The sequence below is a fragment of the Xiphophorus hellerii genome, chromosome 5 (genome assembly GCF_003331165.1).
Source record: "Xiphophorus hellerii strain 12219 chromosome 5, Xiphophorus_hellerii-4.1, whole genome shotgun sequence".
Taxonomy (NCBI): Eukaryota; Metazoa; Chordata; class Actinopteri; order Cyprinodontiformes; family Poeciliidae; genus Xiphophorus; species Xiphophorus hellerii.
Window position 1 is genome coordinate 25,948,886 of NC_045676.1, and position 12,211 is coordinate 25,961,096.

At 37.4% G+C, this 12,211-nt stretch overlaps 1 protein-coding gene across 2 annotated transcripts in view; it reads left to right on the top strand.

Annotated features, from left to right (window-relative positions):
• The window catches only part of helz (helicase with zinc finger), a 62,513-nt gene that overhangs the window by 8,970 nt on the left and 41,332 nt on the right, over positions 1–12,211 (top strand). The window contains exons 2-14 of one of the 2 annotated variants that reach the window (XM_032562545.1): positions 2,544–2,786; positions 3,021–3,057; positions 4,450–4,574; positions 5,387–5,443; positions 5,522–5,570; positions 5,774–5,849; positions 7,006–7,204; positions 8,141–8,248; positions 8,361–8,502; positions 10,506–10,661; positions 10,757–11,027; positions 11,608–11,734; positions 11,945–12,157. In XM_032562545.1, coding sequence (XP_032418436.1) covers positions 2,562–2,786; positions 3,021–3,057; positions 4,450–4,574; positions 5,387–5,443; positions 5,522–5,570; positions 5,774–5,849; positions 7,006–7,204; positions 8,141–8,248; positions 8,361–8,502; positions 10,506–10,661; positions 10,757–11,027; positions 11,608–11,734; positions 11,945–12,157 — 1,785 coding nt within the window. In that variant the 5' untranslated portion in view covers positions 2,544–2,561. The remainder of the gene's footprint in view (positions 1–2,543; positions 2,787–3,020; positions 3,058–4,449; positions 4,575–5,386; positions 5,444–5,521; positions 5,571–5,773; positions 5,850–7,005; positions 7,205–8,140; positions 8,249–8,360; positions 8,503–10,505; positions 10,662–10,756; positions 11,028–11,607; positions 11,735–11,944; positions 12,158–12,211) is intronic. The other variant, XM_032562546.1, reaches the window with a different exon arrangement.

The window sequence follows — 12,211 nt, forward strand, 5'->3', positions numbered from 1 at the left end:
AAGGCCCCCAGGGCTTCAGTGGCCCATTAAATGCTAATATTTTAACACAGAACACAGATACATAAATGTAACATTTGTTTATTGAGATAGTCAGTGCTGCACAGAGGCGCCAGCGGTGTGATTGGTCCGGCTTTAAATGCATAAACAATAAACCCATCTTCTATAAACATATCTTTTAGCTTTTAGGAATAAATTTGCTCCGCCAGTGAAATGCTCAAAGCAACAGAGATGCCTTCAATCTGGCTTTTTTTTTATTTTTAGATTTTTTTAACCCTCTATGGCATGACTTTTTATTTTTTGGGGGAAAAAATATTTTCCTGCATTCTTTGGGAGCTTGGTGGTCCCTAATTACATGTCAATCATAAAATCGGACTCTGACACCTCCTGGAACCAGATTTGGGTTTGTTGCCTCAGGGTAACATTGGTCTAGAACACCAAGATTTTCTACACTGATTATGAGAAATGAAATACAAATCAAACAAAAACTATATTCATAAAAAAACTTTTTTTTGGACAAAAATATGTCAAAAATCATGCCCCCCAAAAAATAAAATAAAGGAGCAATGTGAGGTACAGATATGTGGTTTGTTGCCTGAGGGCAACGCCATGCCATAGAGGGTTAAGTGGTTTTTTAAAATATTTTTATTATTATTATTTTCCTAAAAACATAAACAAGAATGGCTTAGCCTGGCGGTGGGGCTAGGAAAGCATGGCGGGCCGCCAGGCTTACAATACACTGGGGGAAACCCTGTATACCATTTAGATTCATTACATAGAGAGTCATCTATTTCAGAATTTTTTTTGGTAATTCAAATTTGTTATTATTTCAATGATAAATTATTATTGAAATTGATTAATCGGATTAATTGATTATAGAATTAATCGTCAGCTAATGTAGTAATCAATTAATCGCTAACTGGATTAATTGATTACTGAACAGATTGATCCATTGGAGTACAGATTTTTTTTTAAAAAGGCATTTGCTGAAAGAACAATTAGCAGTAATTAAGCCAAAAGTGCACAAAGTGTGTGTGTATGTGTGTGTATATATATTATATATATAGTTTTACATTCGGGTAAAAAGAAAACCTCCTGTAAAGCACCTTTTGATATCTAATCAGCTAATCCAAATAATAATGAACAGATTAGCCCTACACTGTATTTGTAACATTCTTTGCTACAAATGATCAATTGTACACTAAACGAAAGAATTAGTGTTGCATTTTAGGCAATAAAATGTTTATTTTCATATTCAAAAAATATAGTGAATTATTTTGTGGTTTTTCTATGTATTTCTAATATTGTATATAAAAATGCTTATGTGGTTAAATGAAAAATCTGCAGAATGTGCCAATCTATCCGATTAATCAGCAAAATAATCAATTACTAAATTAATTGTGAGTCACATCCCTAGTTTTTAGTAATGTTCTGAGTTTGAAGCCAACGTGTTAAACCGTGCGTTCGTTACTTTTTGACACCCTTTATTCTCCAAGTTTGCTGTGTCACCAGTTAAAATCCTAACCGCTGCCGGGCAATGAAACCAGCAGTGAAATCTGAAACCTCGCAGCACTAAGGAGCTGGAGTTTGTGTTTGAACTGGAAGCTGCTGAAAGCAAACCGACAACATGTTAGCTGCTGCTGTGCTCACCGAGAAGGAGGAGGTTACTCTACTCAGCTGCATCTTGTTCTTATTTTTGACAGTAAACCAGGTGTGGGTTCTTTAAGCGGTGTGGGCGGGTGCCTGGTCCTGCTGCAAAAATGAACAAAGCATCTCCATATGGCTCGGCCTCGTCTCCTTACAGCAGCTCTGCTTTTGGGCTGCCTCTGTAAACTCCAGGATGAACCTCAGTGACCCTCCAGGGACGCGTCTCTAACTCCCCCTTCAGGCTGTGGGGAGCTGATACGACACTCAGTAGTGTCTGAGTGTTTTTGCCTGAGGTTAGATTGAATTAATTAAAAAAAAAACAACAACATATGGATCATATCATTTTCGTTGTGTTCTGATTAGCAAAACCCTACTAATAAAAAGGGTGTGCTTTGCGATGATTTTCAGTATTTCCCAGCCCCCTTTTTTGTGAAAAACTTTCTCTTTTCCAACATCAGGAAAAGAAACAACCCTGTTTTAGGATTTGTAAAATGACCATCGGTATTGATGTGGAGTATGAACAATATAGATTAAATGAATGTATTTTCAAGGTCAAAGTGAAAACTTGGAAGAAAACGGAATGGAAAGTGCTTTTCTAGAAGTAGTGCACTGATGGCAGTTTTCTGGCTGATTGCTGCTCTTCAGAAATATTAGATTTTTGATATCTTGGCTGATACCAAATTTTTTTTTTTTTTTCTAAAAACTTACTAAATTGACTATTGTTAACCGGACACATGCAGATGTAGTACTGATATCCGATCTCCAAAAAATTGAGGAAATCGGGGCCCGATTATTGGCCAATCGGTTCATCTGGGCTCCAATTTCTGCTGTTTCATCTCAGTTCGTAGATCCGATAAACTTTGGAAATAGTAACTGTGTTCGTCTTTGTTCACCTGCAGATGTTCTGTCCCTGAGTCATGGCAGACAGGAGAGCGGAGAAGTCATGTGAAGAAGCCAGCAAATCGTTAGCAAGGCGGGAGTACGAGGCGGCGGTCACCCACAGCACGGACGCCCTGGTGGTCCTCGCGCCCCAAGCCTCGTCGCCCGGCGCCCCCGTACTGCCCAGCCCTCCCTCGGCGGTCGCCGCCGGACCCCTCCGCAGCCGCGCCCTGCTCTACCGAATTGCTGCCTTCCTACAGCTGGTGAGCAACGGGTTGTTGGTTGATTGATTTTTTTTTATTATTATTATTATTTTAACGGACAGAAAATGTAGAAATAACTTTGATCAATGCATTAAGAGTCTAGTTGTTTGCTTGAGCCCTGAAGTTATGGAAACTTTCCCGTATCCTTAATTATAGCGTAAACGACTCTGTGGTCGTTTAAAGACTCGTTTTCAGCTGTAACTTCTGGACTTATTTTTCTCTTTCCACCAACAGAAAAACTACGACGGAGCAGATGAAGACTGCAAACATGGTGGGTCGCACTTCTAACTGTGAAATTGCTCTTTGGTTCCGTTTGAAGCTGCGGATTCAGATATTTGTTTTAATGCCGCAAACAAACCAGAAATTGTTTTGTTGTTCTATAAAACGTTGCTAGAGTTTTATTTTCTTTCTTGGGGTTTTTGTTTCTCAGTTTGATCTGGGATTTCTCAGCAGCTGCTTTTGTAAACACTCTGAAACTCTGGCGTAAAATGGCCTGTTTTTCTTTTGTTTACTGTGGTGGAGGAGGTATTTGAAGACCACTGTTTGGAAATTGGCTCAAATTATATTAATGTATATTATTGTTAGTTGCTATATGCTAGTTTAAAGCGCATCAGGGGTAAATAGAAAAGAGTCTTGATGACCAAGTACACATTTTGATAGACACAGTCAATGACAAGTGCATTGACAGAACATAACGCAAAACTATAATGAACATTTATTATTTTACTGACAATAATTAGGACATGAATTAGCTCCTCCAGGATATTGCGATGTTTTTTGTTTTTTTTTAGTAACAAACAAAAATTTCAGATTTATTTTTTTTTGGCACCCTTTTCAAAAATTTGCAGTGAAACATTTAAAGTTGTATTTTTTGCCATAACATTGTCTTACAACAAGTTTAAATTCCTAAACATAACAGTCCTCTCCCAAAAATGACAGGATTTGAACATGGTCAGTATTTAAATTACAAATAACACTTTTAAAGGCCTTCTGGAATTAGCAACATTAATACAAATAAAAAATTATGTCTTGGGAAGGGGTCAAAGTGCAAAACAAGGATTCCATATTAGTCATTCAAGTTAATATGAACTTTTTACAGTGGTGGTTTTCCACATGGAAGATATGGGCAGTTACTCAGGGCAGCATCAAAGGATGGGTCGTCCAAGAATTAAAAAATAAGACAAATAAAGTTTTCTGCTGGAAATAGAGATTTCCATAGATTGCCTGTATTTTAATTGGTTGTGGGGTGGGATAAAGAAAGGCACCATTCCTGTTAGAACCAGTATAAGCAAATCCTACAAAATATTTTAAAATGGTTTTCACCCCCAAAAAAGACAAGACGTGGAACAGGGAAGTTAAATTAGAAGGAGTTTGGTGAAAATTCAGCCGAGTTGCAGTGATTGATCAGACCTACATTGTAAGCGAATTGCAGAAAACGTAAAGGTGACTTGTCACATTTACGTAAAAGTTGCAAATGAAAATTCAAAGCATGTTTCACTGCAAAATTTGTGAATGATGAGTGAACTTACATTAATGGTTGAAGTAGGACGTTTAGCAGGTCAAATAACATTTAAAACCACTCGACCTACTCCATCGTTACTCTCTCTTTACAACACAGCCTTGTTTGCGGCGCTTTAACCCGTTTGCTTTCACTGTGTTGCAGTATTGGCAGATGAGGTTGCCCGGGGTGACGGCTCTCTACAGGCTAGTTTGCGCTCCATGCTTTTGGATGGCAGCCTGCAAGAGGTGGTCAGCATCCTATCTAAAGCCCTGTATGGAGAGCCAGTGGTAAGATGGATTTGATCTAGTTGTAAAGGTGGAATTGTTTATGCTCTGTACATGCTGATTTGTTTATCAGTTTGGAAGGTATTTTTAAGCCTCTTTTCATTTTAATATCCATCTTAATAAGTTGATTATTTTAAAACAGAAGTTTAACTGTCAAAGCAGCAATATTGCATCTTAAAAAACCAAAACTTTGAAGTGTTGGTCCATCAGCTACAGGAGAAAGCCAAACTATTTATATACAGGAAAATTATGTTTCACCATTCCACATCTATATCAAAATACGGTGTTTGGTTTCCTGCAGTAAAAAATGATAAGATAACAAATCATTTCCAATGAATCAATGGAATGAATATATTGCGTTCTTTAAATTTGACTAAAAGTACAAAAGTAAATAAATAAGAAAAATGGCATCAAAGTACTTGCTGTTGGTTGATGTGTTTATAAACCCAAAGTAGGTTTGGATTCATTTAATACATTCTTATTTTATTTGCTCATAGTCAGTTGGTTGCTATTTTATTTCATATTGTTAAGGCCTGAACTCATCAGAAATACAGACCAGTAAATTTATATTGTACTTTTGACACATTTTGAATTTAAATGTGTTTAAATCCAGACATTTGGTCTGAAATATAGTGAAATTTTGAAATGTAAAATGGTTAGAAACTGTGTAATATGCCATCAAAAATGATTTAAATGTTAATATTTACTGTGTTAAACAAACCTACATGCAAGGAGTCAATAGTATAACTGTGATGAATGTAAATACTATTTCCAGTAATGTTTTAACGAATATAATAATTTCCTTCTCGGTCCAGAATGGCATCGTTACAAAAGACCTGACCAGATTAAAAATGCTCTTCTCCGAAATTGAGGTAACTGCATTTGCTTTTTGGTCGTGGACGTTTAGTGTAATAGAGTTAAAAATAAATGTTTTGCTCCGTTTCATTTAGGCAACAAAAAGAGAGATGGCTCCTGAATACACAGATGACCAGGATGAAGGTGAGCACATCCGCATCATGAGTTTATTTCAACGTTTTGCTTTGTTGTATCAACAGCTTCTGTACATTTTCTTTCCGTTTGGTGTCTTTTCTGCAGGCAGTCAGTTGTCACTTTGAGTCTTTTTCTACCAGGTTATTGTCCAGTGAATTGTCTGCTCATTGTGCTCTGAGCTTTAGTGTTCATGTAGCTTTTTTTATCGACAGAAGTCCAAGATGGCTGGCAGTTCCGGCCTCCTCCCAGAGGGGTCACTAGCAGCGAGGAGTACACACTCTGCAAAAGGTAATCAGCAGATTTCTTCTCTCTTTTATAATTTCAAATAAATGTATGTTTTAGTTGTGAGCAATGAATGAAAAATGTTTCCTTCCCCCAAAATAATCAGATTTATTTTCCTCCAAATATCAAATGTTTTTATTTTTATTTTTTAGGGGGTTATTGTTTTCTTTTTATATTTAGCATCTAATGCTAAATATAAATCTTAAAATTTCAATAAACAATTAACACACAAGCTATAGAACAACAAAAATATCCATATATCTTTTTAGGAATAAAAAGCCTAGCTCTTATGTATTTATTGGCCATTCTGGACCTTTATTATGTTAAGAATATGAAATATGACGATGCTCTGAACAGGAAATGAGCAAAAATAAGCCACATTTCAATCATAAGTACAATGGGTTTTATGAAGTCATTAAAAAAAATTACTACAATGAAACAGTATTGATTGTGCCATTTCCACATTACACACACGTCAGTTGTATGTTAGTTTTTTTTCTCGTTTAAATGTTATTTATTAAGATAATGGCACTGTCTATCAGGTATAAGGTGCTTTAAACTTAAAGAACAATTAATGCATTTTTTTAAAAATTATTTTTTATTTATTAGGTGTTTTTGTAACAATATTTAAACAGTAAAGTAAAATGGAATAAAATAAAACGAACTGAATGCTTTTCAAATTTGTTTTATTTTTGTCATGGATTTAAAAACAAAACAAATAGAAAAAAACAAAATGAATGTTTTCAACAGTTTTTTTTTTTTTATATAAATAAAACATAAAAATAATATTGATTAAAAATGAAAGCAGACTGAATGCTTGAAATATAACATACACTCCCCTAGTGTTCATCAACTGGGTTTACGATACAGATTCTAGTTGAAATATTTATAATAGTTTTTTTTTTGTTCAGAGAAAAATGTGTCACCCAGACAATCTGTCAAACTTTTTATCAGCAACTTGAAAAACAAACTCATGCAACTTTTTCTGTCAGTTCATTTAGACACCCCCACTTTATATAAAGGGTGTATTTATCTACATCCAGAATTTCATCTGATACATCCTATATCTTGATGCATGTCCCGACTTTGCAAATGAGTGATCTGAAACGACCAGCCAGATTTCTCCAGAATCGTCTGATGGAGCTGCTTAATGTCGCCGTAGGTACTTGGAGCAAGGCCTGTGTCGGTACGGGGCGCAGTGCACGTCGGCCCACTCGCAAGAGGAGCTGATGGAGTGGCAGAAACGTTACGCCTCCCGACTCATTCGCCTCAAACAGCAGCAGGAAAGCAAGCACTTCACTGAGAACTACATGGAAACTCTAATCGAAAAGTGGATGAACTCCCTTTCCCCGGAGAAAGTGGTGAGTGAGACAAAAGTTAAGGTGGCTGAACGCCTCCGGCGTTTCGGAAGTGAAGTTGCTTCTTCGTTTGAATTTGTTTTTCTGCTTGTGAAAATACCAGCGTAGCAACCGAAAACCTTGTTTTTTCTCACCATGAAAGAAATACGTGCAATATTTAGGGTGAATATTAATGTTGTATGTGAACTGTAGATTCTTCTGAGTTTTCTAAAAGACTATCAACATTTCCAAATCCAGTGTGTTATAGTGAGCAGAGGTTGATAAAACAGAGAAACTTTGATATATTTCATCAACTCTTTTATCTACTGAAAGCTGTGCTTACTCTTTTTGAATCTTTTCTCATTCAGCTTTTTTTCTTTTCTGACTTTACTGATACTGAAAGTTGCTGACATTGCACCCTCCCTCCTCAGTAACACCGTCAACACTGAAGAGCGTAGCTCTCAGTTTGACTTCCTAATGCTAAAAATGGTGTATTGCTTTCAGTATTTGGAAAAACACTGGTCAGCAGTCTGTGACGGTCAAATAGAAAGTGGACCCAGCTGTTTTGTTGTTTGTTTTTTTTTAACCAGACACTTTCTCATCATGTTTTCATAAGACCTCAAACTTTTCCCAAGATTTAAATCCAGTATTGGAAGGGATAAAAATAACCTCTAAACTTGTCTTCACATAGTTTGTGAACTGATTTGAATAAATGGCCTCAACTTTTTTTTGTCAAGCATTAATGGAGAGGAACTTTAGTACAACTTTAATAGAATTTTTATTTATTTAATTGTTTTTTTAAAAACCCTTTTCAGTCTCCATTTTTCACTGTCTACACTATGCTGACGACACTTTTAATTGTTGACATGCGTTCTTCAATTTTCTTGAAATTTTGGGTTATCTTTAATTAAAACTGATATATTTTTTTAACCCAATCACCTGTTTCTTTGTGTTTTCTAGTTAAGTGACAGTCTAGAAGGCGTGACAGTTGAGACCAGCTCCGGCCTTTCTGTTACGGTCACCTCGAAAAAATCCTCCAACTCCTGGATCTTTTCCTTGTTGTGCAAGGTAGGATGACACAGTCACTGGTTTTATTTACGTGGCTTTTTAAAAATTGTACGAAAAGTCAATTTCCTTTTTTAAAAAATGTTATCATGCCCCATTGTTGTTTCTGGACTAGCCGGCCAGAAAGCTGTTCCGCATTGCCTTGCTCTACGACGCCCATCGACCACACTTCTTCATCACCGGCGTTTCAGCCGGGGATCGCCTGCAGTCGGTTCCCAAAGGATGCCAAGAGTGGACGCCCGGAGACGACTCAGCGGGTTCGTCTGTTCTTTCACCATAATGAGGATTGTGCTTCTAGAGTTTTAATCTGATGATGAAATGTAAACAACTACGTTTCCTGCCTGAGAACTTGCCTATGTTACACCTAAAAAGAAAGCTATGTGGCATAACATAAACTATTTACACTTTTTTCTTCAATCAATCAAATTTTATTTGTATAGCACATTTCAGCAGCAAGGCATTTCAAAGTGCTTTACATCATTACAAACACAGAAACACAATGCAACATAGGATCAACAATCAAAACACGACATTAAGTCAAGTTCCATCAATAAATTTGTAATTGATTACATTTCAAATACAATCCTAAACAGGTGGGTTTTTAGTCGAGTTTTAAAAGAAGTCAGTGTTTCAGCTGTTTTACAGTTTTCTGGAAGTTTGTTCCAAATTTGTGGTGCATAGATGCTGAAAGCTGCTTCTCCTCGTTTGGTTCTGGTTCTGGGGATGCAGAGCAGAACCAGAACCAGAAGACCTGAGAGGTCTGGAAGGTTGATACAACAACAGCAGATCTTTAATGTATTGTGGTGCTAAGCCGTTCAGTGATTTATAAACTAACAACAGTATTTTAAAGTCTATTCTTTCAGCTTCACAAACAAATAGCCACCTTTGTCCTTCATGTTGTTAGACCAGGGGTCAGCGACCTTTTCAGCCCAAAGGGCCCTTTCTTTATTTCAGTCCTGCTAAATATCAGTAGTTTAGAGCCACAAAACTTAAACCACCCTTTGAAAATAACAAGCTAATTGATTTTACAAAGACTGACCTAAAAACTGCGTTTGCTTAACAGTTAATTAAAGAATCAAATGTAAACCAGGTTTTAGAAAAAACAAAAAACTTTTTCCAACAAGTCAGAAATATTTTCTTAATCCCCAAGTTTATGGAAAATTATGAAAAACATGTAGTTTGTGACTTAATGATGACAACAAAGTAAAAGATTTTTGTCATTTTTTGCATTTAAAAAATATGCACGTCAGCTACGGCATTAGCTGATATGTTAACACGGTATGCAAGTGTGAGCATACAATCTTGTAGTTTGACAATCTCTCTCCTTTTTTTTGCCATTACCCTCTTCTTCCTCACATGAAGAAGCAGAAACTTCACTTTTTCTTTGTTGCTTCTCAGGAAATGAGAACTGACCCTCTCCTCCTTCTGACAGATGAAATCACATCACCGCCATCTGTGCCATGTTGCTATACTAACCGGTTATTACAGACATTCTGATTCATTGACAGTTTCGTGAAAATATACTGATATTTCAAGTGACTGTGTCCGACGGCCGGCACAGCGCAAATCACAGTCACAGTTACAGTGATCAATGTCCTAAATGGGTCTTTTAAGGAAATTCTGATGCAAATCCTTGTTAGTAGCTGCAGAATAGAAAAGCTCTTAAAGAATTATATATGTTTGCGCATAAAGGATTTTGGATTTTATGATCTTAATATGTCAAATTCGTCTTTGTCCATCTTTGTACTTTTAATTAACATTTAAATGACATGCAGCTTTTTTTTCCTTTGTATACAAATGTGATGAACTGTTGATATTTAGTTTGACATCTACATTTCCCCAAATCCCCCCTGTCCAGGAAGGATTTCCAGTCCCTCTGCCTGAAAGGATGTTTAACTAAATGTCACAATGTAACTGAAATAAAGAACTGAAACAAAAAGCATTTGATCTGTAAATAAATTAAACAAAATAATATCAATAATCATTCATTAGCGATGGAACCCCTGGTCTCCATCACACATTGATAAATAAATCCCTGACATGTACTTGTATTATTTTGACATTTAGCAAATAGGAATACTTTTGGTAATCCTAATTGACATAAAACAAGAGATGTTTGGTGCAATTTAATTTCAGGCAACGAGGGGAAAAAATCTGTATGTAAACCTCTATTTTCACAGCCTGTGTTCTCTAATGACCGTTTCTTTCTTTAATGGACTGTGAGTTGAAGCCCACTTAGAAAAACCTGTGTTTTTGCCAGCAGCGGCCAACAACGGCCTCGACCACTGCGTCTACAAAGTGGCGGTGGGCTTCAGCACCGAGATCTTTGGCACCTTCAGACAGACCATCGTGTTCGACTTCGGCTCCGAGCCGGTGCTGATGCAGAGGATCATGGTGGACGCCGCCTCGATCGAAGGTACGATCACAACGGCAGGGTTACCCACAGACACCCCAAAAAGAGCTGGTCTTGATTTGCCTCGTTTCGCCTGTCTGTCGTTTGTCTTTCTTCAGACTTGGAGCACCTGCTGGCAGCCAGGCAGCAGCTGCTGATAACCGCCAAGCGCTGGGACTCGTCCTGTAAAACCATCGTGGAATTCACGCCCAACGAGACGGTGGCCGACCTGGAGAGGAGCCTGCTGGCCCGCTACCAGATCCCTCTGTCGGCCGACCAGCTCTTCACCCAGTCCGTCCTGGACAAGACGCTGACCAAAGACAACTACCAGGCCCGGCTGCACGACCTGCTCTACATAGAGGAGATTGCTCAGTACAAGGAAGTCAGCAAGTGAGTTCGGTTTATAGAACTCTGGGTTTGTTTCTGTGCAACAGCGATTCAACCTCTGAAGTGATGAAATGCTAAACCACCAGCAGGTGTCAGGCTTGACCCTCATAAATTTGCAGTGTTTTAATGTCTCAGTAGCTTCTTACAAAGCAGTTTGATTTAACAGAGGTTGGTTCATTTCAACTCTTATCGGTTTATTCATTGTTAATGTTTTCAACTTTTCTCATAGTAACCGGTTCAATCATTCAGGACAATAAGAGCTGAAATATGAGCATCTGAAAAGGGTGTTTTTGTTCTGTATTTATATTGTCTGTATTTTCATTGCTTTTAATGGATTTTCACAAAAAGAGGCTTTCTTTAGATCTGGATGTTGCATTCTGTCGGCCACTTTTTCAAACTTTACATGAAAATAATATATATTTATGGGGGAATTTTTCTGCCATAATTCGAGACCACACACCTTATAGAAAACGATTCGACCACTGTTTACTCTCCTTTATGTTTGTTTTGCAGATGTGTTTTCATGGAAATAGACATAAAGGTTAACCTCATAAAACTAATGGCGCTCATTGCTGTCCACCAGGTTTAACATCAAGGCCAACCTCCAGCTGGTAACCAGCTTCATGCTAACTGGGATTTCTGTTGGAGCCAAGTACGCTCAGAACGGACAGCTCTTTGCACGCTTCAAACTTACTGAAACACTTTCCGAGGTAAACACAGCTTGTTTTAGTGATTAAATGTGTTTTTTCACCTTAAATATAGCAAATGTAGCTTTCTTAAAAATATATATCACCTAAAAGCGTCTGCTCAAAACTGCCCAAACTGTATGTATGTGTGTGTGTGTGTATGTGTGTATATATATATATATATATATATATATATATATATATATATTTTTTTTTTTTTTTTCCTTTTGTCAGGACACTCTGGCTGGGAGACTAGTAATGACCAAGGTGAATTCAGTTCTGCTGCTGCCGTTGGGGAGGGAAGGGTTCGGCTGTCACGCTCCTTCTGGGGTCAAAGAGCGCGTTTATGAGGCTGTGATAGAGGAGAAGACCAAGGATTACATCTTCCTGAGGATTTGCAAGAGCTGCTGCGAGGAGCTGATGCTGCAGCCTGACAGAGAAATACAGGTAAGAGTTTAGAAATGCCAAGCAGTTTCACTTTATTACCGGTCTGATGCTTGG